At 63.2% G+C, this 25,298-nt stretch overlaps 9 protein-coding genes across 10 annotated transcripts; 6 read left to right on the forward strand and 3 right to left on the reverse strand.

The window, feature by feature from the left end:
- Positions 1-2,131: 2,131 nt before the first annotated feature.
- elp3 (putative elongator complex protein 3) lies at positions 2,132-4,197 on the reverse strand. The gene is made up of 5 exons (XM_062773625.1): positions 3,718-4,197; positions 3,289-3,657; positions 2,830-3,231; positions 2,671-2,791; positions 2,132-2,605 (listed from the first exon to the last, which is right to left on the reverse strand). The coding sequence occupies exons 1-5, from the start codon at positions 4,053-4,055 to the stop codon at positions 2,168-2,170; spliced, it is 1,668 nt and encodes a 555-aa protein (XP_062629609.1). The 5' UTR covers positions 4,056-4,197; the 3' UTR covers positions 2,132-2,167.
- A 222-nt stretch (positions 4,198-4,419) lies between these two features.
- Positions 4,420-6,211, forward strand: TAF9 (Transcription initiation factor TFIID subunit 9). Its single transcript, XM_062773626.1, has 5 exons — positions 4,420-4,461; positions 4,499-4,597; positions 5,368-5,519; positions 5,565-5,702; positions 5,811-6,211. The coding sequence occupies exons 1-5, from the start codon at positions 4,437-4,439 to the stop codon at positions 6,153-6,155; spliced, it is 759 nt and encodes a 252-aa protein (XP_062629610.1). The 5' UTR covers positions 4,420-4,436; the 3' UTR covers positions 6,156-6,211.
- On the reverse strand, positions 6,196-9,803 carry GYP5 (GTPase-activating protein GYP5). The gene is made up of 5 exons (XM_062773627.1): positions 7,517-9,803; positions 7,258-7,478; positions 6,901-7,206; positions 6,729-6,848; positions 6,196-6,681 (listed from the first exon to the last, which is right to left on the reverse strand). Exons 1-5 carry the CDS (start codon positions 9,752-9,754, stop codon positions 6,393-6,395), a joined length of 3,174 nt encoding a protein of 1,057 aa, XP_062629611.1. The 5' UTR covers positions 9,755-9,803; the 3' UTR covers positions 6,196-6,392.
- A 769-nt stretch (positions 9,804-10,572) lies between these two features.
- Positions 10,573-15,472, forward strand: ELI5_1 (Tyrosine decarboxylase 1). Of its 2 annotated transcripts, XM_062773628.1 has the most exons (16): positions 10,573-10,620; positions 10,661-10,764; positions 10,804-10,887; positions 10,981-11,267; positions 11,317-11,395; positions 11,433-11,633; positions 11,672-11,980; positions 12,573-12,604; positions 12,746-12,759; positions 13,083-13,184; positions 13,399-13,580; positions 13,750-13,869; positions 13,970-14,401; positions 14,438-14,561; positions 14,651-14,856; positions 15,033-15,472. In XM_062773628.1, coding segments are annotated over exons 1-16 (2,679 nt in total). In that variant the 5' UTR covers positions 10,573-10,619; the 3' UTR covers positions 15,435-15,472. The 2 variants fall into 2 exon arrangements, with proteins under 2 accessions (XP_062629613.1, XP_062629612.1); XM_062773629.1 differs by having other exon boundaries at positions 13,970-14,561.
- A 1,163-nt stretch (positions 15,473-16,635) lies between these two features.
- On the forward strand, positions 16,636-17,694 carry LOC62_05G007106 (uncharacterized protein; the record flags this gene model as incomplete). Its single annotated transcript, XM_062773630.1, has 1 exon — positions 16,636-17,694. One exon carries the CDS (start codon positions 16,636-16,638, stop codon positions 17,692-17,694), a length of 1,059 nt encoding a protein of 352 aa, XP_062629614.1.
- Positions 17,695-18,154: 460 nt separating this feature from the next.
- Positions 18,155-19,398, forward strand: Alkbh6 (Alpha-ketoglutarate-dependent dioxygenase alkB 6). The gene is made up of 7 exons (XM_062773631.1): positions 18,155-18,271; positions 18,308-18,356; positions 18,434-18,483; positions 18,520-18,533; positions 18,581-18,644; positions 18,691-18,820; positions 18,872-19,398. Exons 1-7 carry the CDS (start codon positions 18,189-18,191, stop codon positions 19,361-19,363), a joined length of 882 nt encoding a protein of 293 aa, XP_062629615.1. The 5' UTR covers positions 18,155-18,188; the 3' UTR covers positions 19,364-19,398.
- LOC62_05G007108 (uncharacterized protein) lies at positions 19,383-20,585 on the reverse strand (the record flags this gene model as incomplete). Its single annotated transcript, XM_062773632.1, has 2 exons — positions 19,383-20,263; positions 20,312-20,585. 2 exons carry the CDS (start codon positions 20,583-20,585, stop codon positions 19,785-19,787), a joined length of 753 nt encoding a protein of 250 aa, XP_062629616.1. The 3' UTR covers positions 19,383-19,784.
- A 534-nt stretch (positions 20,586-21,119) lies between these two features.
- MIA40 (Mitochondrial intermembrane space import and assembly protein 40) lies at positions 21,120-22,653 on the forward strand. Its single transcript, XM_062773633.1, has 4 exons — positions 21,120-21,413; positions 21,567-21,757; positions 21,868-22,027; positions 22,277-22,653. Exons 1-4 carry the CDS (start codon positions 21,158-21,160, stop codon positions 22,504-22,506), a joined length of 837 nt encoding a protein of 278 aa, XP_062629617.1. The 5' UTR covers positions 21,120-21,157; the 3' UTR covers positions 22,507-22,653.
- Positions 22,654-22,787: 134 nt separating this feature from the next.
- Positions 22,788-25,297, forward strand: VPS62 (Vacuolar protein sorting-associated protein 62). Its single transcript, XM_062773634.1, has 14 exons — positions 22,788-22,987; positions 23,024-23,205; positions 23,249-23,306; positions 23,344-23,376; positions 23,444-23,677; positions 23,723-23,739; positions 23,780-23,835; positions 23,883-23,899; positions 23,967-24,015; positions 24,071-24,101; positions 24,139-24,247; positions 24,299-24,514; positions 24,552-24,602; positions 24,638-25,297. Exons 1-14 carry the CDS (start codon positions 22,985-22,987, stop codon positions 25,091-25,093), a joined length of 1,512 nt encoding a protein of 503 aa, XP_062629618.1. The 5' UTR covers positions 22,788-22,984; the 3' UTR covers positions 25,094-25,297.
- The last annotated feature ends 1 nt before the right edge of the window (position 25,298 follows it).

A 25,298-nucleotide genomic window follows, 5' to 3' on the forward strand; every position in this document is an offset into this window, starting at 1 on the left:
GGGCGTGGCATAGCCGTCTAGGCGTAGGGGCGTGCTGCATGCAGTTTGGTTGTATACGCAGATAGTTCGGTGACGGTTGCTGGTGTTTGTCTCACAGCATCAGATACCTGCCACCGGCTCCGAGCGCTTCTAACCACAATTGGAGTCTCTTGTGCACGACACTGTCACAGAGATGCATTGCATAAAGGGAGCTATGGAAGCAAAACGCTGAACGGCGATAGTGAGATGTGCTGATCGCGCCCTGACAGCGCCGACACGGTCTGGCGGCCATGGATGTTGTCAAGGCCATACGCGGTGGTGCCATTGCGATGGCCCTGTACGCCATGCTGCGCAATGCATCAGAACAAGTCCCAAGACAGTGCTTAGGAGGCACCAAAAATGCCATGACTCACATAACGGCATTGGGCGGCGACGGACGTCGACGACCGGCGCCGAAGGGACTCTCCGAGACTCCAGTGAGTGACGGGCAGCGTCGAGGAACGTAGAGATCGGGGGAGTGCTGGTACAACATCATCATTGCTCAAGATGTAATGCAGAGGTGAGCAGGAATCGAAATCACACCGGGATGGCGTCGGCACCCTCGGCGGTCGCGGCGCTGCGTAATGGGGGAACAGCCACCACCGCCGCGGCGCCAGCTCCACATGCAGTATGCAGGGGCATCTGGCGCCAGTTCTTAAATGTTGCTAATGCAGGAGAGAGCGACAGGAGCTGTTGTGACGAGTTTGGGAGACCGGCGATGAGCGGGTGGCAAACAGCGTCAACGGGGGGTTGGCCGTCGAGCCGCCGCCGCCGCCGAGCGTCACCTCTCACCCGTCCAGCAACCACACGCACGCTCTCCTCACCGTTCCCCAACTCAGGCGAGCCGAACGCACCCATCGACATTTTTGCCGCGCCCAAAAGTCGTGTTGTTGGGTGTCTTCCCTCTGGCGCGGCGCGTCGCCCGAGGACGCGCGTGTCTCAGAGTCGCTCGGCGCGAGCGCCGTGTTCTTGCGGCACCGTTGCACAAATGTCGCGCGGGTCGGTCGGGGCTGGTAGAGCGTCTATGCGGCATGTATGGCGCGCAGTGTGCATGGTGGATGGTTGATGCATGCTCGCTCGGTGCAGAGGGCGTAATGTGTGTATGTGTGTGTGTGTTGAGACGCGTCGAGCGGGAGTAAATCCACGTGGCTTCGTTGACGGACCCTGGACCTCGAGCTTCACCCGGCCTGGCGGCTCTCATTCAGACCACTGCCAGTCCATCATCCTCCATGCATGAGGCATACACCGTTGATCACGTAGCAGAAATGCATTCTCACTAGATTCTGCTACATACTCGTTGTCAAATCACTAGCCAAGGTGGAGTATTGGGCGAGAACGGTGGTTAACATCTGTGGCCTGGCAGGTAAGTGGCCCGTTTGGCGGCTATAGCGCGCGCCCTGCCCGCCGGAGAGTGCATGTGTCCTTGGGCACTGGACAGATGACATTTTGCCGGTATACCGAGATCATAGCCGCCGGCTCGAGGTTTGAGGTGCTGTGTGGGACTCGCACGTCAAGTTGGTAATACGTACTTGAGCTATGCCTCGGTCGTAATCTTATCTGCGATCTGTGAACTATTGTAATCACTTGGGGACTTGCTTCTTGCGTACCGCCCGGCCAGACAGATATGCTTCTCAGAGATATCATGGCCCACAGGGAGTGGGCATCGCAAGCTTGTTTGCCTTGTAGACGGAACATGTTGCAGCTGGTTGTGACCGCATCCGGCCATGACCTCTTCCGGCGGCCACGTCTTATCAGTGACACAGTGCTCAGCGCCCTCACTATCTTGCCGCCGGATGCGGTGCCATATCTGAAGCGACAGCAATCGGGGTCCTATCTCTCATCAGTCTCGGGCGCTTCAGGCGTACCTGCAGGCCGCGTCGAGCCGACGGCGGACGCGGTGAGCAGTGTCGCACGCCACTCGTGGTGCCGTTTGCCTGCGAGAACCAACACCGGGGACTACACATGAGTGGTCAGCAGCACCGGGGACTACCCGCGGGTGGTCAGAGCCGGGGACTACGCCCTTGTCGACGGTGCTATGCCGGCACGTAGTCCCCGCTTGAAGCAGGCTCGCTGCACCGCCAGACTCCATCATGCAGCTCCAACCAGCACAAGACCCAGATGTACATCACAACAGTCGCCTACACCCACACTACAAGTCGAGATCCTTGACCATGTATGGCCCATCAAGCCAGTACCCCAACCGGCGGTAGTAGTCGCGCGTGCCCACGCCCGAGATGACGGCGATGCGCCCGCTACCGTGCTCGTCGCGCGCGATGCGCTCCGCCTCCTCCATCAGCAGAGTACCAATACCCTGATGCTGGAACTTCTTCGGGTCACGCGAGTGGACCGGCGCCGCCGTGCCGTACACGTGCAGCTCGCGCACGAGCGAGCAACCACCAGGCATGCCGACTAGCTCCTTGCGGAACGTGCCGTCCTCGGAGCACTTGCGCAGACGGAGGAGGCCGACGAGGATGTCCTGCTCCGGGTCCTCGTACGACAGGAAGGTCTCCCAGCCGCCGTTGGCCGTGTAGTCGCGTCGCAAGAGCTCGAGCTCCTGCGGGCGGATGCTGTGGTGGATCTCGTGGATCTGAGTTGTGTCAACAAAGTGCGCCGGGAGGTAGCAACGCCGCGCGCGCCGGCCTGCCAACTCACGCCAACTTCACGGTACCGCACGTCGCGGCACTCGGCGCCAAAGTCCTTCATGCGCGCCAGGGCGAGCTCACGCAGGTTGCCGTTCTCAACACCGGACGACACGAGAGGCATTGGGATATCACTGGGTCATCAGTATCTGTCCGCCGAGTCCGCACTCACCGCTGAACACGGTACACACGCGTCCAAGGCGGGACGAGGGCCATAATGCGGGCCACAATGTCGACGAGGGCGTTTGGTGGGTAGTTCTTGTACTTGCCTGTACGCCAGAGCTCGTACAGGCCGGTGCCGCGGATGACCAGCGTGGGGTACAGCTTGAGGCCGTCGGAGCGGAAGGCTGGGTTCTCGAAGAACTCCTGGAACTGCCAGATGTCGCGCTCGGTGCCGCAGTTGGGCAGGTCGGGCATCATGTGCGCGACGATCTTGTAGCCAGCGTCCTTGGCCATCTGGAACGACTCGGACACGGCGCGCACAGTGTGTCCTCGGTTGGTGTCACGGGCGACGTCCTCGTACACCGACTGCACACCAATCTCGAGACGCGTGCAGCCGTAGCGGAGCATTTGGCTGGGGCCAGTGTCAGCGATGATTCTCTCACCAAGGCCTCATCGCTCGCACACTCACCTAAGATGCGGCTTGAGGCAGTAGTCTGGCCGTGTCTCGATCGTGATGCCCACACACTTCGTCTTGCTCTGCTCGCTGAACTTGACAGCCTCGTCGACGTCCTCGCTCGTCGCACCGCTGAGCGCGTTGTGCAGGCCAGCGATGAACTTGTGTCGGTAGTCCTCAGGCATAGACATGAACGTGCCGCCCATGAGAATGATCTCGACCTTGTCCACCGAGTGGCCAAGCGAGCGGAGCTGGTCGATACGGCCGCGCGCCTGCTCGTAGGGGTCGTAGCGCGCGCGGATGGCGCGCATCGAGGTTGGCTCGTAGCCCGTGTACGACTGTGTCGAGTACTCAAAGTCGGAGTCGGGGCCGCCAGGGCAGTAGCTGTGGGCGGGAGTCAGCGCCATGTCCCGAGCTTCGCTTTCTCTCCAGCTCGAGACTCACACGCAGATGTTTCCCGTCATGGCGACGTGAGGGCACCGATGAGGCTTGCACATGACAGCAACCACAGCGACGCCACTTGCTGTGCGGATAGGCTTGGCGCGCAGCCAGCCGCGGAGTCGGTCCTTCCACTCTTCGGGAACGGCGGCGAGGATGTCGGTGAGACGGGGGATCGCGGCGAGCTTGTACTTGCGCGCGTACTTGGTTCGCATCTGCTCGAGGTTTGGCGGGTTTGTAGGCGACGAGGACGACGAGGCAGCCGTGTGCTGCTGGATCAGCTCGCGCACGATGGCCGAGCAGCAGAGGAGATGGAGCTCGGCCTGGGAGGTGTCGGCGATCATGGCGGGCGAGGTGAGGGAGGGGAAGCGCGGCGGGTAGTGGGAGCCAGGGGCTATGCTGTTCGCTCGAGAGGACTCTTCGAGAGTGTGTGAGGCGTGGCGCAGGAGTCGTGTCTTGCTCTGAGCTGTGAGACTGTGATGAAAGCTGTTTGCAATGTTGATGGAGTCGAGCGCGTCGATGATGGACGGACGAGCGCAGTGACGACAGGGGCGGAGGACTCGAAAAATGTGGGATTAGAAGCGGGATCAAATTCATTAATACCAAGTTGTAATCCTCAGGGTGCGATTTGGTTTCGGTTGATTCGGTCCACGCCGTGGTCGCCGAACAAGGAACACACCTCACAACAAGCTCGCTCGAGATTGCACTTCTCTTCACCATCCACAATGGCAAACACATCAACACGAACAAGTGAGCTAACCCGAAGATACGCCTAGCTCACGCACAGTACCCCGCGACGGACGGCTGCTCGCGCTCATCCTCGCCTCCAAGGGCATTGCGGATTCCGACGAGCGCGTCATCCACCAGCTCCTCGACTTTGCGCACCGTGAGTGTCTCGGCCGGCGTGGTGAAGCGGGATGGATGGGGTAGTGGGAGTGCTTGAAGAGCATCTCCAGTACGAGAAGACGGCGTTGGTCGGCAAGGTGTTGCGCGCACGGCGGGGAACACTGTGCCGCGCGCACACCAGCTTGACAGTTGTGTCTCCGCAGTCGCGTCTGCGCACTGCGTCGACACATCCAGCTCAGGGGGTGGATGGGGGCGCTTCTGGACTTGGGAGTCTAGACACAGCGCGTGTGTGCGCGCCGGTTTGGTGCGCGCGCACCTCGCCGACAGGACACAACGCTGCGGTCGTCCGACCTCCAAGGGCGAGTCAGTCGTCGACAGCCGCGACTCGTGCTCCAACCTCGGTGCCGAGCTACCCCCATCACCCTCCGGACACGCAAGGCGAGACCAAAGCGACTGGTTTGCAAGGCAGCTTGGTGTCCTCGGTGTTCCCTCACGCCTGACGCGGCTGGCGGCGCGGTCGTCCACCCTCGCGCGCCAATGCGTCGGTCCTCGATGCGGGCGGCGAGCTCTGCTTCCACGTCGCGCCCATATGCGTCGAGCGAGCACAACATCGCCTCGCGAGCGGCAGCCACGAGCTGCTCCCGTACCCCCCGCGCGCCGGCACCTCGAGCGACGCCAGCTCGCCGACAACCGGCCAACGATTGACGGCACCCAACTCGCGCCGTCTCCGCGTCTCGCTCCGACGTGGCCTCCTTCTCCTTGCCATGCCCGCCTGATGTCCCCTACCCACAATCATCGCTGACACTGCAGGCTACACCGCCGACGTTCTCCAATCGGCGCAAGCGCTCGCGGACCATGCTGCGCGGACCGGCCCACAGTCGAACCGGATCGAGAAGGAGGACGTCGAGCTCGCCATCCAGATGAGGAGGCGGTACGAGTTCTTCGAGGCGCCGCCCCGAGATGTGAGTTGGGCCTCTGTTTGCTGCCCTGTGGAGCGGAGTGGCCAGCGTGCGGCCAAGGTTGAGCGAGTACCGCGCTGTGAGCGAGCTCCTGCTTCAGGCGGCGGCTTCTCTGAGGCGGCGGAGCCCGAGCTCGAGGTCTCGGCGTTGACGGCCCCACGAGTGTCTCCTGTGGACGCTCACCTTGTACGAGGCCACCTCGGCTGTCGTGCACAGCCGACCCAGCTGCTGCGCTGCCCGCCTGCTACGAAACCCTCGTTCCCCGTCTCCCGTTCACGTCACTGACACCCTCAGTACCTCGCCTCGCTGGCGCACGAGCTCAACGCGCAGCCTCTACCCCCGCTCTCCGAGTCGTTCGAGATGGTGCGCCTCCCGCCCGCGTCGCAGCGCCTCACAGAGGTGACGTTCGACCTCGTGCCCACGGACGCCGCGGCTGCCCTCTCGGACGACGAACTGCGCACCAACGCGGCCGACAGCGAGAGCGAGAGTGAGAGCGACGAGGACGCCGACGGGGACGCCGAGGCGGATGGCGAGGCCGAGCCCGAGGCTGAGGCCGACGCTGCCGGCGAGGAGGACGACGAGATGGAGGAGGTCGGCGTGCCCGCCGAGCGCGAGGTTGACGAGGACTACGACGCGTAAGAAGGCAAGCTGGTTAGTTGTCGACCTGTGCCCGCCGTGGCCTGTGTAATGTGTCCACATGGACATGCATGATGTATTATGGTAATCTACGCGTGTGCGGCGCCTGCGCCGCGGCGGTTGTGAGTGTTGGGCCTCTTTCAGACTTGTCCGCTGCCCAGCCGGCGCCAGATGCCCGAGGGCAAGAAGTCGAACGGGCTGGACGGCGGGGTCGATATGTTCAAGCTTGGAAGGGTTATACTACTCTGAACCAACGTTGGCACTCGCTCGACGAGACCTTTGCTCCGTGTCACCTGCCTTGCTCCCCCTCGCCCCACCGCTGAACGTGCTGTACCCAGCCAGGCTTGTCACGCTTGGGTTGCTGCCCAGATCGCCGTCCTCGCGGTTGCCTGCTAACTGCGCGTACAGCGACTTGTAGCGCACGAGCTCGTTTTCCATGTCCTCCTTGGCGATCTTGGCCAGGACGAGCTGCCGAACGAGCTCGACGTGCTCATTGTTCATCGTCGCCAGGGATCCTTCCAGGGATTTGCTGTGGTGTGAGCGTAGGTCGTGGATCGTAGATCTTGAGGTACCTACACATGTTGACTCAGATGGCGGTTGGCCTGGCGGAGCTGTTCCACCTCACGTATGTGCGCGTTCTGCGCGCGGAGCTTCTCCTCCCACTCTGATTCGTACTGGTCGAGCATGAGAGGCGTACTGGGATGTCAGCGGAGGGCTCCCACCAGACTGTTTGCCGGCCTCAACTCACATGTGAATCTCGTACGCGTCCCGCACAAAGTCGTTAGTCCTCCACTGGTCCTCGCCTTCAGGCTGGGGAGCCGGGTGAGCGCCAGGTTGAGCGGAGTCAGCGTCAGGCCCGGTGCCAGTCGGGGTGGCGGACGCTCGGTACGTCTCGAAGATGTCGCCCTGGAGGAACTGGAGGATGTGCTCGAACTCGAGCTGCAGCAGACCGTCCTCCGACTTGCGGAGGATCGCGAGGGCGAAGCGGAACACGGCCTCGATTCCCTCGGCGAGGACAATGTCCAGGACTCTGTACACCAGGGAGAGCGGGAAGCTGGGGCCGTCAGCAGGGGCACGGGCGTGTCGTCGCCACTGAACGACTCACCGGTACGAGAACAGGGTCATGAACCACTGCGACGCGTACATCGAGCTCTTGATGCCCTTGCGCATGAGGTGGCTGTGAAGCAGCGGGAGCGTGTCTTCGACGAGGCGGTCAAACTGGTAGAGGCGCAGCTGGAGGCCGGGCATGTCGGCGAGGTAGTGAGAGCGCAGGTTGTACGAGTCCATGAGGCGAACGAGGACGCAGAAGGCCTCTTCGTCCGGCATCTAGAGTGTTAGCGAGAGAACGGCCCAGCATCACTTACATTAAGGAGGAGTGCCGCGACGATGAACGCCAGGCCCTGGGTGTAGCCCACCTCGCGGTCGTAGAGCGAGTAGGCCTTGACGACCATGAAGAGCGACTCCTGCCCGGTGCCGGCGTTCTGGAAGAACTTGTGCTGCGGGAAAGTGCGCGATAAATCCTTGTGGATGGCCTTCTCATAGGGCGACGTGAGCTTGAGAAGCGACTTGTACGTCTCCTCGAGCTCGCTGCTCTTGGACGAGCTCATGAGTTGCCAGATCGGGCCGCGGATGACGGGCGGGATGCCCTGCTGGATGGCACGAGAGAGGTCCTTGGGCCGGGTCCGCGCGACCTCCTCGTAGTCCTGGACGACGGCGCCCCAGAACACCCAGTCGACGTTGGGTGCCGAGGTGTCCTCGATGGCTCCCGATGCGGCATGCTCGCGGCGAATCTCACGGGCGGCGCCTGCCATCTCGCCACGAACGCGCTCAAAGCCCTCGCGGAGCTTGACGCTGCCGCCAGAGAGGCGGGCGACGTTGCGGTCGCGCGAGGCGGTGGCCGAGTCGACGCGGTTGAGGATGAAAGCGGTGGAGGCGTTGCGCGAGGGCCCAGGTGACGGACTGGTCGGCACAGGGGGAGGCGAGGTCGTGGAGCGGGTTGACGAGAGGAGGTTGGAGACGGTCGCCGACATTGTCGTCCGCCAGCTGGACACGGGCACTGGGGACGCCGTGGGCGTGAGTGTTGCGGATGAGACAGCCTGGGGAGTGTGCTGCTGCTCAGGAGGAGGTGTGGGCTCCGCGGTGTGGCTGCGCGCCGCAGATGGAATCGGCAGACTGAAGTTGTTGAACGCCGAGGTTGCTGAGGAGAAGAACGAGCTCTTGCCGCTCCCAGAGTTCTTGTTCTGGAGCTTTGGCCGGGCAGTAGGCGAGTCCTTGACGCCCTCAGTCTCAACTGGAGGCGAGGTCTCCCTCGATGTGGTGTCCTTGGTGGGCGTCGCGTCGGCGTCCTTGGCCACTTCCTTGGTCGTGGCCGTGGACGGAGACGCGAAGCTGTCAGGGAGCACTCTGCTGAAGAGCGACGCGCCAGGCTTCCGCGGAGGAGGAAGCACCGGTGATGGGTTGGCCGACAGCGACACGTTGTCAAAGTCGTCGGCAAGAGCTTGAACCGGCGGTGTGGCGGGCTCGGGCACAGCATCGGTGCTCGTGTCCGCGCTATGGGTTGTGTCTTCCGCAGGCACCTCGTCGAGCGCAACCTCGTCTAGGGAAATTCGGACCGTAGGCTCGGGCTCGGCTTCAGGCTCGGTTTCAGCATGAGCGGTCGACACTGTCGTGAACACGGCCGCGCTGGTGTCGTCTGCGCGCTCGGCGCGCGAGAGCTCCAGCTCGGGAGCGTGAACGGGCTCCGGCGGCGTGAGAACGATCGCAGCTGGCTCGATGACCACCGGCGTGGCGAGGCTCGTCGTCGCTTTGGTGACGGGCGAGAACGCGTGATCATCGACCGCATCGTCCAGATCCGCTGGAATCGGCGCGTCTGTCTCAGCTGCCGGTGTGACCGAGGGCTGTGCAATAATCGCAGAGGCGACCGGTAGCGTTGCTGGTGACGCGGAGGGTGAGGTTGCGGCGGGGTGCGAAGTCGACGCCACGGCGGTAGGGGATGACGAGAGGCTGGCGGCCCTTGCGCTTGGGCTGGTCGTGGACGTCTTGAGGGCCGACTTGCCCTTTCTCAGCTCGGTGGCCTTGAACGACGCGCTGGGCGAGACGGAGCGGAGCGGCGTGGTGGGGGAGGACGTGGTCGAGCCGTTGCTGCTTCGGCTTCCGGGGCCTGACGGCTTGGTTGTTGTGATCTTGGGATTGGAGAACTGGCGGCCCGGCGCGGTGCGAGGGGACGAGGGCCGTCTGGAAGCAGCAGTAGGTGACGAACCGATGGCCTTTGCAGCAGCAGCCGCACCGCTGGTCTGTGACTTTGACGAGGATGGGCTGGTGCTCGTGGCCGCTGAGCCTGTCGCTGGCTTCTGTTCCCAGCGCGCGGCCAGGCCGCGGACCTTGGAAGCGTTGGACGCCGCGCTCGAGCCGTTTGTCTTTGGTGTTCCGGCGGCGGCGGCGGCGCCAGCTGTGGGCGCCATGGTCGTCGATGGCGACGTGGACAAGCCGAGTGCCGAGTCGGTAGGGGTAGTGTCGTCTTCGTCTGAGAGGGAGATTTCGTCGGTGACGTCTAGGTCGTCAAAGTCTGAGATGGACTCGTGATGGTCGAGCGAGGAAGTCATTGCGAAAGGGAGGGGAGGGGGGTAGGGGGTAGGGGGGTTTGGCGTGCTAGCGCGTGGAGGTGGCCTGGGTGGGGAATGGTAGGCGGGGAGTGATGGTGGCCCAAAGGAGCTCGTCTTGTCGGAAAGGCGTTACAATGTCGTAAAGGTAATCTTGGCTTTGTCAATTGTGTTGAGTTGCTGTCGAGTGCAGCTCTGCCGACACTGAACGAGCACAATGGACGGGGATGATGATGATGATGGAGGAGGGAGGAGCAATGTTCGTGTCGTCGAGACGCGTCCGAGGTGAGAAAAAAGGTTTGAGCCGTTGTCAAGGACAGAGTGATGGAAGTGATGCTTGCTTGTCCGTCCTCTGTCGTGCGTGTCAACACAGACCTGCATTGACTGGGCTCACCCTTTGTTGCGTGCCGTGCGCGCGTCAGGCTGCTTTCAGGAAGATCCCGACTGCGTGCAAGTGGCCAGGTGGTCACTGAGCAGAGCGTCGCGCGTCCTGCTTGCCTGCCTGCCTCGCCAGGACACTTCAGGACGAGCAATGCCCAGGGTGTCATCACTGCCTGCATGCCTGCACTCGCTCGACGGGAGGACCAATGCCCAGCAAAGTGACGTTAGTGATCCCTGAGATCCGACCCAAAAAAAATCAACTAAAGCGTGGGCCATTAGACTTTGCTAATAACAAAGTTTGTAATATCACGTGTTGTGCACATGGCTGACACGCGGCATTTTCTAATCGAATTTTGAATTGGTTTCCAAGGCGGGGACTCCGCGCGCGCCACTCAAAGTTCAAGCCGATGACTGTTCCTATTCCACCAACTTCTTGGCCTTCTTCTCCATCTTCTTCGTCTTCGTCACTCGTTTCCTTTGGCCCAACAGTGAGCTCCGATGCGTCCGTTCACCTCAGCTCACACCCAGTGGTCTACGACACGGCCTACTATGACATCCTGGAGATCAGCATCGAGGCCACCGAGGTCGAGATCAAGAAGGCTTACAAGAAGAAGGCGATGAAGCACCACCCAGTAAGCCCGTCAAGGAATGCAAGGCGCTCACACCACTAGGACAAGAACCCAGATGACCCAGAAGCTCATGAGACGTTCCAGGCTATCTTGCAGGCGTACGAGACGCTCTTGGATCCCAACGAGGTGAGTCGTGCGTTGCTGTCCAGGGAAGGCGAGTGGGCCTTCCTCCGCCCCCATCGATGCTCCCCACAACTCCATTGTGCTCACATCACACAGCGCGCTGCATACGACCAATATGGTCCGAATGGCCCACAACACGGCGGCCCAGGCGGTGGCGGCTACGGCGACGACTTTGACATGTTCGAGGCCATGTTCGGCGGCATGGGCGGCTTCGGCGGGCCTGGCGGCGCGTCGTTCGGCTTCGACCCAGCTGGCAAGCGTCCCAAGCCCTCGCGCGGCAAGAACACCGACGTCGAGTACGCCATCAAGCTTGAGGAGGCATACAAGGGCAAGAAGGTTGTGATGAACCTCGAGCGCGATCGAGCGTGCAAGACGTGCAAGGGGTAGGTAGATGGGCGATCTCGCATATCTCGTCATCTACTGACAACACAGACGGGGAGGCCGCGAAGGCATGAAGATGACGCAGTGTGGAAAGTGTGAGGGCAAGGGGGTAATCTTCGCCGACCGTCATGTGGGTTACCGGTTTATCATGAACGCTAACCCGCCAGCTCGGCCCAGGGATCGTCGGCAAGGTGCGCGTCCCTTGCACCGACTGTGATGGCGAGGGCGAGCACATCCGTGAGAAGGACCGCTGCAAGAAGTGCAAGGGGAAGAAGGTGATGAAGGAGAAGAAGCGCGTCGAGTTCCACATCGAGCCGGGAACTGAGGACGGCGAGAGAATAGCGCTGCGTGGCGAGGGCGACGAGGAGGTGGGTTGAGATCGAGGCGACGACCGCTAACCCACCAGCCAGGCGTTCCCCCAGGCGACGTCATCTTCCACATCCGCATCAAGCAGCACGAGACATTCACGCGCTCCTTGGCGTCGCCCGAGAACCTCCAGATTAACGTCACACTGCGATTGTCGGAGGCGCTGCTCGGCTTCAAACGCATCCTCGCTATCCATCTCGATGGCCGTGGTATCCGCGTCGAATCGGCGAAGGGCGAGCGGATCATTCAGCACAAGCAGGAGCTCGTCGTGCGCGGCGAGGGCATGCCGATCCGCGGCACGGGCAAGCGAGGCGACCTGTACATCAAGTTTGATGTGGAGATGCCTGGCGTGAGCTGGGCATCGAGGGCGGGCGAAGACGGCGTGGTGGAGCTGCCGCCAGGGTTCCCAGACCTGCAGCCCCAGCCCGAGGTCGTGGACAGCCGGTACTTGTCTGACCCGCGGCGATGAGCGCGACGCCACGCCGCTTGTGTGGGCGAGGAGAGCAGGCACGACGAGGAGGGCACACGCGCCTAGCTGTGGCCGGGCTGCGGCCGCAGCGAGAGGGGCAGGCCGTTGAGCGTGGACATTTCCCGCGCGGCCTTTTATCATCACTCATAAAATGTGCACCCAGCAACTCGCAGTGCAAACGCGCCACGGCGCCACACGGCACGGGTCTGCACACCGAGGACATAGAACAATCAAGTACATCTCATCAATGCATAGTCATAGAAAGTGCTGCTTGATAACGGACAAGAGACCCGAAGCTGTATCGGCCGGGATAACCAGGATAATGCGGGGGACATTTCCGCGCGCGCCCCTGACGACGGCGGCGAGTCGGCGAGCAACCGAGCCTTGCCGGGAGCTGAGGTGTGGGGTGGGGCCGGGCGATATAAGGTGCGGTGCGGGCTGGGCATGAGCGAGGCCTCTGTTCCCCTCACAGCGCAAGAAGAGCATCACCATGGACGTCGAGGAGTGAGTACCGTGGAGCTGGGGATGGGAGGCGAGCCGCTCGCGGCCGTGCGCTGCGCCGATCTGCCGCGCCGCGCCGCGCTGTGCCGACTCTCCGTCCATCACACCGCACTCCCCTCGTTGTGAGCAGCGCTGACACTGCAGATTCCGCAAGCAAGGTACGTAGCGGTCTCTGCAGGCCGCCAGAGCGAGCGAGCGTCTCCGGGAGCGCTCGGTGCGGGTGCCGCCAACCGTGCTCGGCGGCTTGGTCGAGCTGCCCCGACAGCGACGTCGGTCGAGGTCACGCGCGGAGCCTCCGCCGTGCGAGGTGACGGACGCCCCGCTGCTGGTTTGCGCGCGCACTCGCCCAGAGCAGCGCCGACGCGCACCACCCGTCGCCCTCTCCAGCGCGCGGCGCAGCGTCGGCGTAGGACTACTCGCCTCGGCATCGATCGCTTTGCCGCCCCAACCGGGTATACCTAACTAACCCCCCACTCCGCAGGCTACGCCGCCGTCGACGCCATCTGCGACTACTACACCACGCTGCAGAGCCGCACCGTCAAGCCCGACGTGCAGCCTGGCTATCTGATCAAGGCGCTGCCGAGTGAGTCTTGTGGCCTGTTGCATGACGTCGGGACAGCTTATCGCGGCTGTTGAGCCCTGTGGTGGCGTGCGCTAGCGGGAAGCTGGGCCATTGAGTCGGTGGTTGATGGTGGTGGTGCATCGTGTTTCATCGTCCACCTCGATTCGCGCGACGCTTTAGGCAGCAGCAGCAGGCTTGAGAACTGGACAAGCCAGCCCGCTAACCCCCCGCCCAGCCGCCGCGCCAACCACCGGCCAGCCCTTCTCCGCCATCGCGGCAGACTTCCAGAACCACATCCTCCCCGGCCTCACGCACTGGCAGCACGGCAAGTTCTTCGCCTACTTCCCAGCATGTGTGACCTTCGAGTCGATCCTCGGCGACATGTACTCGAGCAGTGTGACGAATCCTGGGTTTAACGTGAGTGCGAGAGCGAGCGGCCGGAGGCTGCGAGCGTGTCGAGGTGGCGACAGGATGCTAGTGCTGACATTGTCCTCCTCTCCTCTCCTCTCACTCCACGGCGTTCTTCTCGTCGCATCGTATCGTACCCCCCTGGTACACCGCTCGGCCCCTCGCGTCCCCACCCCAGTGGACATGCTCCCCAGCCTGCACCGAGCTCGAGCAGGTCGTGCTCGACTGGATGGTGGACATCCTCGGCCTCGACAAGATCTTCCTCACGAGCTCCGGCAAGGGCGGCGGCATCATCAGTGTGAGTGGGGAGCTGGCTCGGCGCGGCGTCACCTGTGACCCAGCCGGGTGCCATCTCATCCTCCTGCGCCATCACCCTCGCTGACGCTCGCTCGTGCTAGGGCTCAGCCTCGGAGTCCGCCCTCACCGCCGCCATCGGCGCGCGCGAGCGCGCCCTCCGGGTCCTCACGCTGCAGGCGTCCAACGGCGCCCTGTCCCTCGACGACGCGATCGACGTCCCCGACAGGCTGAGGGAGGAGAGCACGCCCAAGCTCGTCATGTACGGGTCTACGCAGACGCACTCGCTCGGCGCGAAGGCCGCCAAGATCCTCGGCCTCGCGTTCCGCGCGCTCCCGGTGCACGCGTCGGACAACTACGCGCTCCGAGGCGCGACCCTCGCTGCCGCGGTCGAGGAGGACATCGCCGCCGGCCTCATCCCCTTCTTCGCGATCGGCACAGTGGGCACCACGTCGACCGGCGCGGTCGACTACATCGCCGAGATTGGCGAGGTTGTGCGCAAGCACCCGACCATGTTCCTCCACATTGACTCGGCGGTGGGTGTTGGTTTGTGTGGCTATGCTGACGGACAGTGGGCTGGCGTCGCGTACGCGCTGCCTGAGACGCGGACGGCGCTGCGCCTTGCCGAGGTCAACGAGTACGCCGACTCGTTCTGCACCAACATGCACAAGTGGGGCCTGGTGGGCTTTGACTGCTGTGAGTTGAGCTAGTCGGGTCGACGCCACAGAACCCAGACCCGTCGCTTGCCGACAGCTGCTTACCGTCGTCACACACTCACACCCCAGCCCTCTTCTACGTCCGCGAGCGCCGCGACCTCACCGAGGCGCTCGACGTCACGCCGGCTTTCCTCCGTACCAAGGAGGGCGACGAGGGCACCGTCATCGACTACCGCAACTGGCAGCTCGCGCTCGGCAGGAGGTTCAGGAGCATCAAACTGTGGTTCGTTCTGCGAAGCTACGGTGTCGAGGGGTTGCAGAAGCACTTACGAACGGTGAGTAGAATCTTCGGACTGAGGTGTGGGACGCTTGTTGAGGAACCACTGGCGGGATTATCGGGGTCGAGAGGCGGGCGTGACCAGCGTTGCTCAGCCTCACGTGTTCGCATCCTCCCTCACTTCTCCACACCCATGCTTCCTGCTCTCGCGGATAGCCCAGCTGACACCCCCAGGGTATCGAGCACTGCAAGGAGCTTGAGAAGCTCGTGACAGCCTTGCCCAACTTTGAGATCGTTGCCCCGCCATCTCTCGCCCTCCTCGACTTCCGCCTCGTTCCGGCCAACAGCTCGCACTCTGAGGCCGAGCTTAACGCGCTCAACCGCGACCTGCACGCGCGGCTGGTGATGCACCCCGACGTGCACCTTACGCAGACGCTGCTCAAGTCTGTCGAGAGCGAAATCTTCTGCATCCGCTTCGCGATGGGCCAGAACCGCACGACGCTCGCCGACGTTGAGCAGGTGTGGGCCATTGTCGAGGCCGAGGCTGCGCGGCTGCTGCTCAAGCGCAAGGCTATAAACGGGGTGGTCACCAATGGCGTGGTGGTGGACACTGCTGTCGAGGTTGTGGTTGTGTGAACTGAAGTCGAAGTCTGAAGCCAAGCCATCTGACAGAGTCCATTTGATGCATATGATTGTGTGAGTTGTTTGTCTCGTCGTCGAGATGGCGAGCTATCAGCCGTCTGCGACATTTATCGGAGGTACCCGGAGATGGAATTCCGAGGGCTGTCCCATGGCCCATGGGATGAGACGGTGGTGTAGCGGTGTGCCTCGGCGCCTCGATTCTCACGCTCGCTGCCTGCATGCGGACGGAGTACGAGTGCTGCATCGAGCGGCGGCTTTGAAGTCGTGCTCGTCGAGGATGGGTTGCTTGCTGCAGTGCATCAGGGACGACTTTTGGAGGTAGTCAAGATTTAAGGGGCCGTGGCCGAGATAGCAGGCAGGGGGGCGATACAAGGCCGCCGCCGCCGCTCTGCCGCCTGCCTGCCTCGTCGGTGACCCGTCGCCGCGCGCCGCCCACCTACTGCTTACCACTCGCCTTGTTGTCATCGGCGAAACAACTTCGACACGTTTGTGCATGGTCCCCGTCGTTCCTCTGCTCTCAAGCCGTAAACGCATCAAGGCAACCCACGCACAGCCCAAGTGCAGCGAGCCAAGCCCACAAGCCCACGCAAGCCGACGAGCCGCGCGCCACGGCCCCTAGCACCCGCCTTTTCTCATTTACGCTCCCTCTGCGCTGCTGGAATCCCTTAGCTCGACTGCTACCTCAGCTCGTGCCCGACTCCGGAGGATCAACACAACCACTACACAACACATCATGGAAGGGATTATCGAGTGAGTTTCTCTACTTTCCTTCATCCATCTGCTCGAGGAGCAACCTTCTTGTGTCCTCTTTGCCCTCTCCCCCTCCCTCTCTGCCTTGCACACCTCGCACCTGCCTCTGCGACCTCGCCCCTCGCCACCCAACGACGACGACGACGACCACGCTAGCACCGCCGCACCGATAACACCATCGCTGGCCACTCTTATCGCACCACCTCGTGCTACGCCTGCCTCCACCGGTTGCGATTGCCGACGCACAGTTGACAACGACGACAACGACGACGACGTCTGCTGCGACCTGCCCGTATCTAGGGCCTTCCCTCGCACTCGACGACCACCTTGAACGTCACCCGTCGTCATCAAAGTTGAAAAACTTGCCTCTTCCACGTTGATGCTCTGAGCGAGTTCGGCTTTGCCCTCCTCCTCCCTCGCCTCGCCCACCCTACTCGCCACCACGATGCCGACCCGCTCGCGCTCGCAGGCAAACCTGCGCCCGCCGCTCCCGGCCTTCTCGCACTCGCCATCCAAATCCCACGGCAGCCACGGACGGCACGACTACCCCCGTATCTCGGCCTCGGCGTCGTGCCCCTCATTCCCGCCCACTCCCCCAGAGTCCATCAGCGAAGCCTCCTCTTCCTCCACCTCCCCTGACCCCTCTGCTCCCTTCTCCATCTCACTGACCGCCGTCTCTGTCGCCCGCAGCGCATTCTTCAAGTATGTCGTCCCTCGCCTCCCGCCTGAGCTCCAGGAGATCGCCTACAACCCACCAAAGGTGACCGACCCGGCGTCACTCGTGCCCCTGTTGCGAGCGGTCGCGCCGTACACCCAGTTCATGGTCCTGATCCTCGCGCTCTACGTCGTCTGGTGCGTCGTGGCCGGTATCGTGGGCTACTTTGCTCGATTCCTGCGGTTCGCCTTCCGCATCGCCCCAGTCATCGCACTCATCGCCTGGGTCATGGCCGCCTCGGGCCAGGGCGGTATCGACGTCCTGTTCGAGGCCCTCAAGCAGTACGCCGGCGTTGACGACCCCGCCAACCGTGCTCCTGGAGCACGAGGCGGCGCCGCTGCCCCCGCTGGTGCGGCCGGCCGTGCAGGCTCGTACTACTTTGGCGGCAGCAGCTCGGACGCCGGCTCGCGCACGTCGACGACCAACCGCCGCGCGCGCTCCCGCTCGCACTCGTCTGGATCCGACTCTGACTCCGACTCGTCGTTCTGGTCCTCGTCGCGCGAGTCGAAGAAGGAGGCTGGGGCTGGCACCTGGCCTAGGTCTCCCCCTGCGACCGGCAAGGGCGCCAAGCCGGAACAGGGAGACGCGCCCGACGTCCTCAAGATGCTGTTTGGATCGTCAAACGTCAACGTCAACGACGACGGTCTCGCGGCCGTCGTACAAGACTACGTCAAGCGCGCCGTTGTCCGCGCATCGGGCCTCGAGTGGCTCCTTGGCGGCTCGGCCACGACAGAGGTGCCAAAGCAGCAGGTGCCGGAGGCAAAGCGCGACAGCCGCAAGAGGAGATAGACGAAGCGGCGCGGTGTGCTGCTCAGGCAGTGCGCCCTGGCGCGTTCGTCTTTCTTGCGCTGTCGTGTGGCCTCGGCACGGCTGTGGCCCTCGCCCTCGCGACCATGTACGTCGCGACCCCTCCCACCCGACACACGGCACGCCGCCCATGCAACTCAATCTCGTGTTCGCCCCTTCCTCGATCGGGATCCTGTGAACACGCGTCTCTTGTCTACAACACTCGCCCCGGGCTGCTGGGCGCCGCCGTATCGTATCATATCGCCGTGGGTATAGAGCTGGAACTCGATAGACATTGTGTAGCTAGTACTGGATGTACTTGTTGTGATGACTGCTGCGTGAGCGAGCGAGCGAGTGTGGCTGGCGGTGGGTGACGATGACGCATTCGCCACTGTGTGATTGTCAGCGAGGGAAGGTGGGTGGAGGTTGTTCACTTTATTCCCTCGACTTCCACCCACCAACCACTTGACATTGTACCACTTTCTCACAACAACACAATGGCGCCCTCACCACCCCCCGAGCCATCCTTTGACGCGCTCAAGCCCCTCAAGGTCCAAGGCCTCCCACCAGCAGGCTACTAGTGCGTCGTCGTGCGTCCTCGCTCCGCTGACATCAGCATTCCAAACTTCATCACAGAGGAGGAGGAGGAGCTGCTCCTGCGCAAGGTAAGCTTAGTTTCCAACCAGGAGGAACCAGCTTACGCCCCAGGTGAGCTGGTATACGCTCCACCAGCTGACCTCAGGTCGCCGAGTCGCCCCAGCCCAAGTGGAAGACGGTCGGCAGCGGGCGGAGGTGAGCTTTGGGCAGTGGCGAACAAGCTGACGCCAGATTGCAGTACTGGGGTGTGTTCGCTATCAGCTCAGAGAGAAGGCAGCTGACACCGTGCCAGGCGGCACACTGACCAAGTCGAACATCCTCGTGCCGGAACCCATGCCTGACTGGCTCTCGGCGCAGTGCGTCAGCTCCCAAATACCGCCCCGTCCCAGCTGACACCCGCAGCCCCGATATCGTCGCGCGCATCGACACCTTCCTCGACGTCGCTGCCGGCCTGCCGGAGAACAGCGACGCCCACGCGCTCGGCGTCAACCAGGTGCTCGTGAATGAGTATCAGCCAGGACAGGGGATCAGCGTGGGTGTCTGATTGAACTACATCACCCATCGGGAGGCTGACTCTCGCCAGCCGCACGAGGACGGCCCTGCGTTCCGCCCGCTCGTGGCCACGCTCTCGCTCGGCGCGTACACCGTCCTCGATTTACACCACTACATCTCGCCGAGCGCGCCTTCCCCGCCCATGATCCCGACCGAGGGGAGCGTCGGCCGCGCGATTGCCGCCGTGCCCCTCGGCCATGTGCTGCTCATGCCGAGGAGCCTCTTCATCCTCAGCGGCAGCGCGTACAGCGCACACCTGCACGGGATTGCCGAGCGCTCTGCCGACTGGGTGGTACGCGACGCCGCGGTGCAGAGCTCGACGGTGGACGCGGACGGCGCGCCGCCCGTCGTGGTGGCGAACGCGCCCCTGCTTGGCGACGCCGAGGTGCAGGCTGCCATCGCGTCGGATGGTGGCTGGCGGGCCGAGCGCGGGACTCGGGTCAGCTTGACCTTCCGGCATGCTGAGAGGGTGCTCAAGGGCGGCGCGTTCGCCATGGTCGGTGGAAGGATGCAGCGGACATAGGATGTGGTCATGGCATGGCATGCAGTATGGTCTACGGAATGTAGGTGGTCTACGGGATGTAGGTGGTCAAGTCAGCCTGCTGTCATACACATCGCGTTTGTGAGGAGCAGCAGGCAGCCAAGGAACGCGGTGCTCGCCGGCGTCTCCGCGATCGTGAGGCCGAGTCGACACTCGGTGTCACCCACGGCGCCGCTTAGGGGGCTACAGCGCCGTCGTAAGCGGCGAGGCAGATGCTAGCCGTGAGAGGCTTCACGCGCACTTTCGTGAGGCCTGGCCCATATGACGCGCCGGCTTCTCGAGCAGGGAGGCGAGGGCGATTCGCCCTTGAGGGGGAGGAGGTGCAAGGCACCTCTCTCGGCGGCGCGAGGCTGACGTCGCCAGCTTGTAGTTCGCAGCACGTCGGAGCGGCGCGCGGGGTCTATCACACCGGGTCGAGGCCAAACTCCTCAATCATGTGCTCGAGCACCGTCTGCCTGCGGGCGCGGTACGACGAGTGCGAGCGCGTCGAGGCGGACGATACAGACTGGGGCGGGGATGGTGGCGCGAGCGGCGTCGGCGTTGGCGAGTGGCTTTCCGACGCCGCGTCGGCGCCGTACAGCGGGTCGAAGACCGAGTACTCGTCCTCATACTCCTCCTTGCGCCGTGCTGGACTCGGTAGGCTCGCGATCGCCTGCGGCGGCGTCGCGTACATGTCTGGGCTGACCCAGTGGGACGGCTGCAGTGGCTCGTGGTCGGCCGAGAGGGCCCGCACCGAGTCCTCGTCCTCGAGGAGGAGGGACGTGTCGGCTTCGCTCGTCGCGTCCTCCTCGGGCTCCTCGGACGGCAGGCGGAGGGGCAGGCCGCGGCGGCGCGCAATGACGGCGAGGGCCATGATGACGACTGCGATGTCTGGTGTGTGGCCTGAGGTCATGTCAGCTAGCTTCTGGTCAAGATAGCTGCACGACGCACCTTGGCACACGCGGCCGGGGTCGACAACGCTCAAGTCGAGCGCGAGCACGTCGCCCGCAATAGACCCCAGCACGACCTGCGCGAGCGCGTGCTCGTCTGCGCGGGACGTCGGGCGGCGGACACGCGGCGCGAGGGCCAGACGGCGGCCGAGGAGCGACTCGAGGACGAGCAGCAGGAGCGTCGGGGTCACGCTGCGCAGCGACGCGGGCTGGATCGACGACAGGCCCAGGAGCGACAGCAGCGCGTGGAGTACCGGAAGCGGGGGCGTGGGCATCGGCAGGGGGCGGCGGGTTATGGGCCAGTAGTACCGGGCATTGAGGGGTGGATGACGCTGGTGTGAGTTGGGTTAGTGACTGGGCAATGTCAACAACAACAACGGTTGATGGCTGCAGTTAGCTTTTGTCACGGTTTGGCTCTGCGACTCTGCACAAGCCTCGTCGGCGCCATGGTTCGTGCTCGTGGCGACGACTCAAGCCTCAAGCGACCTTGTTATCTCGGCTTTGTCGCCCTCCTCATCATCTCCATAGCTCCATCACTGTGCATGTCAACAACAACAAACGGGACCACCCACACTGCATCCCCGCTGCTCCCTTTGCCCATCGCCCTGCGTCATCGTCGGCCGAGGCACACACTAATCACCCCTTTCCTAATCGGAATTTATCGGAGCAATGGGGCTCCATTACTCGCAACCCTAATCCCCCTCGTCGCTTTCTAATCCGCTATTTGGTCCCGTACCGCCGGTCCGCATTTTCCAGCGCCGGGCCAACTTCCTGTTCCATCGACATCGAACAAGTTCGCTTACCACACTCCCACTCCCACTGCACTCTTCCCACCACCACCAGGACAATGTTCGCCCGCTCGTTCGCTCGCTCCGTCGCCCGCCCTGCGCTCCGCGCTGCTGCGCCGCGCGTCGCCGCCCGCGCCCCCCGCGCGCGCCAGTTCCACCAGCAGAACAGGGACCACGAGGGCGGCGCCCAGCTCGCGCTCGTCGCCGGCGCCGCGCTCATCGTCGGCTCGGCCGGATACATTGTCGCCCAGCTCCGCAAGTCGCAGGTCCACCCCTCCGAGCCCAAGGAGAACGACGAGGAGGAGGACGAGGAGGGTGAGTGTGGCGTCGGTGTGGGTGGGGGAAGGAGCGGGGAGGGTGGGGATGGAGTGGAGGCCGGGCTGGGGTGGTGGCAGTGGGAGCACTGCAGCCCGCGGGGATGCTGGGCGTTGGAGTAGCGAGTACTGGAGAGATATTAACACATCGCAGAGGTCATCCTCGAGTCGGCCGAGTCCGAGGGACTGCCCGCCCAGGCTCTCATCGACTTTGAGCGCTCATCAGCGTCCGACGAGGCTGCCGCTGCCCCCGCTGCCGCCCCCGCCGGCATCCCCGACCCTTCGCAGGCTGCTAGCGAGGGAGCGTTCAACGAGGAGACTGGCGAGATCAACTGGGACTGCCCTGTGAGTGGTGCTTTGTGCTAATGGGACTGAGGAGCGGGTGGACACTCCGCCAGGAAGGATGCCACCCGCATCCCCCACCCTGCCTGCCAGTTCGCTCGCTGACTCCCCAGTGCCTAGGCGGCATGGCCACTGGCCCCTGCGGTGAAGAGTTCAAGGCCGCCTTCTCGTGCTTCGTCTACTCGGAGGAGGAGCCCAAGGGCATCGACTGCGTCGAGAAGTTCAAGGCCATGCAGGACTGCTTCCGCGAGCACCCTGACGTCTACGGCGAGGGTGAGTGCGGCCAGAGCCCGAGGAGCTGGAGGAGCGTGATTTTGGGAGGACAAGCTGCAAGATGTTGGAGCTGGAGTTGCGGAGCTCGGCCGGTGGCCCTGCCACCTCCGAGGAGGCTTGGTCATGGTCGCGGAGGCACGGAGGCATACGAGGGCGCCGCCCTACCCTGTGCCTCCGGCGCCGACCTCCGGACCTACTCTTACTATCCACGCTCCCCTCCATCTCAAAGATCCACGCTGATGCCCTTAGAAGAGATCGACGACGACGAGGAGCCCACCGCCGGTCAGGTCGGCGCCGCCATCGTCGACGCCGACGCCGGTGCCGACACCCCTGTCGTTGAGAAGGTCCCCGCTGGCGAGCCTACGATCGGCCAGAAGGACGCCGTTGTTGTCGACCAGCAGGCTGGTATCAGCACGCCCGTCTCGGCCAAGGCCGCCCCCATCGACAAGACCCAGAAGGGCGAGAAGGAGCTCGCTTGAGCGAGTCGTCTTCTTGTCGGCCGCACAAAAGAGGAAGAGGAGCGGCGGTGGCGCGCACGCCGCCGCCGTTGGCTGGGAAGTGATAAAATCTAGCATAGCGAAGAGCGCATCTGTAGAGTCTTGCCCATGCATTGGACTTTACTTGGACGTGAAGAGATGAGATGGGGTGACTGTCGCTGATGTCATGACAGTCAGTGATGGTGGCTGCCGCCCACGTGGTCTCCAACCTGAATGTTGTGAATATGGGTGACGGAGTGACGTTGAGGACACTAGCGATGGGCGGTCGACTTGCATCGTAACGTACCCACAAACTCTCCATTCTCCTTTTCTCCAACACGTTAGACGGTACAGCCGCCTAGAGGGGTCTGCCCATACGCGCTCTTGATCTCCCGCATCTCGCAGCCTCAGCGCCGACCTCGAGCGCAGCGCGCAGGACACGTTACCTAGAGAGCATGGACAGACGCCAAACAACGCAGTCATGGTGAGCTGCCCTCTACCGCCGAAGAGCTCACCTCAGATCCTCTCATCCTGGCTCGCAGTCGCCCTGCTTGCGCTAGGCGCAGGTGCACTCCCCCAGCGCCAGGTCCCCCTCTTCAAAGAGACCACGCCGGTACACGGCGCCGATGTCCCCTCGACGCCGGAACGGCGCGCCGAGATGGCCGCGCTGCTGGACAAGTACGCGCCAGTGTTCAAGCTTTCGTGAGTGCTACGCAGAGCCTTGACGGATAGCACTGACAAGCAGCAAAAATGAGCGCTTCTTCCCTTCCTCGGTCGCCTTCATGCTCGAGCGATACGGCTACGTAGGTCGGCTTAGCGGGAAGGACTGACGCGCGGCAGGTACAATACAAGAACGGGACGTGGTACGAGCCAGTGAGTTTGGCCGGGGCACCTTGGTTGCTCACCTTGGGGCCAGCGCGCTCGCTGCTGACGCGTGCAGAAACCAGAGTGGATGACGCCCGAGGGCCTCGACCAGCTGCCGAGAAGAGGCAAGAAGCAGCTCCTGTCCGTCGACGTGCCGTTCAACGCGCAGCCGCTCTTCCCCGACCCGGAAAGCAGCTTCATGTACGGCCCCGCCGGGCAAGAGGGCGGGATGGAGCCCGGGCCTGACGGACGGGGGAGGGTGCATGACGAGGTGTACGGGTTCTGGGTGGACCAGGGCCGCGGCGTGGTGGTGAGTTTTGTGGTGTGCACCGAGGCGGCGTCACTGACCCCGCAGGACTTGATATACTGGACGTGCGTGGAGGGTATGGCATCGCGGCGTCGCTGACGGCAGATTCTACCCCTACAACCTTGGCAAGGACGTCGGTTCGCTTGGGTGTCTTGGAAATCGTGAGTCTGATGTCGGTGGTGTGATGGCCAGCTGCTGATCTTTGCAGATGTTACCGACTGGGAGGTGGGTTTCCACGCGCTGGTTGCCATGAGACGGCGGCAGCTGCACCAGTTTGGACTGACACACACAGCGCCTCATCCTGCGTACTGTCGACGGCGTCGCGGTCTCTGCAGACTTCAGTGAGTCGTGACGACAGCCATCTCACTCGCCCGCACGGCGCCATTGACACCTTAGACACGCACTCGGGCGGCAAGTTCAGCGCTGGGTAGGTTTGCTGTCGCTCCTGCTGTCTGACATTCCAGGACATACCGGTGGTCGGACATGGAGCTAATCGATGACCGGCCCGTCGCCTACGTCGCCTCCGGCAGTCATGGCATCTGGCCAACGCCGGGGAAGCACGTCTACGCACAGGTGGGGTGATCCCATATCAGAGAGGTGGACCCCCGCTAACTCTTTCCACAGTTGCTGAACCTCTGGGCGCTGGTCGACGTGACGGACGACTATGGACCGATCTGGGATTCGAAAGGCCATGTCGTGCCGATCGAGTACTGGACCGGGCCGGATGGCGCGAAGAAGGTCAACCACACTGGCGATCTCAGCTGGCTCCAGTTCAAAGGAGCGTGGGGCAACAAGGGCCAGACCAGTTGCTGGTGGCACGCGCTCGTTGGCATCTGCCAGGTGGGTGCCGCGTAAAAGGCTGCTTCTAACCCACCAGGTCGTGGACGGCCCTCCTGGACCCAATCGTCTCTTTGGACAGCCACCAGATGTACGTACCAAGGCAAGCTACCCGCTGACACCCAGTGTATCATCTCGCCGAAGGCCGAAGAGGTCTCGAGCTACTCGTTCTACCTTTCGAAGAACGTAACGACACAAGCTGAGAAGCTCAACGTGACAACCGTGGTGATCGAACAAGTGTGCGCACGGCCACGGGCAAGCAACCTCAAGCCAGAAGAAGATCCGTGGGCCAAGGCTCTCGATGAGAAGGATCTCGATGTCTGGCTCATGAGCGAGACGGTCCAGTACCGCGGACGTGAGCAGCACAGCGGATCCCTGCCAGCGTGCGACGGCAGTCGGAGCGTTGCCAAGGCGTACCGCATATCCCTGTGGGACGACAAGGGATACCACGTCTCGACCTCGGGCCTCCGCGTCATTTGCATTTACGAAGAGGGCCGGCCGGGCTACGTCGTGAGCGGCGGCGCGCACGTCGACGACCTCGACGAGTGGAGATGGTGGTTGCTGCGGCCAACCCCTAATTAAGCACCGGCCGGTGCGACGGACGGCCGGCGCGGTGCACGGTATGCCGGAGATACGGGCTGCCGGTGGACACGTCCACCTCGTATCCACTCGTTCAGGCTCCGCCTGCGGGGGGCCTTTGCGTGGCCAGACTCGAGTGTAATAGATTACTTACGATTCGCAGGAGCTTCATGGACGAGGCATTCTTGTAATACATCCATCAATGCGA

The sequence above is a fragment of the Vanrija pseudolonga genome, chromosome 5 (assembly GCF_020906515.1).
Source record: "Vanrija pseudolonga chromosome 5, complete sequence".
Classification (NCBI taxonomy): domain Eukaryota; kingdom Fungi; phylum Basidiomycota; class Tremellomycetes; order Trichosporonales; family Trichosporonaceae; genus Vanrija; species Vanrija pseudolonga.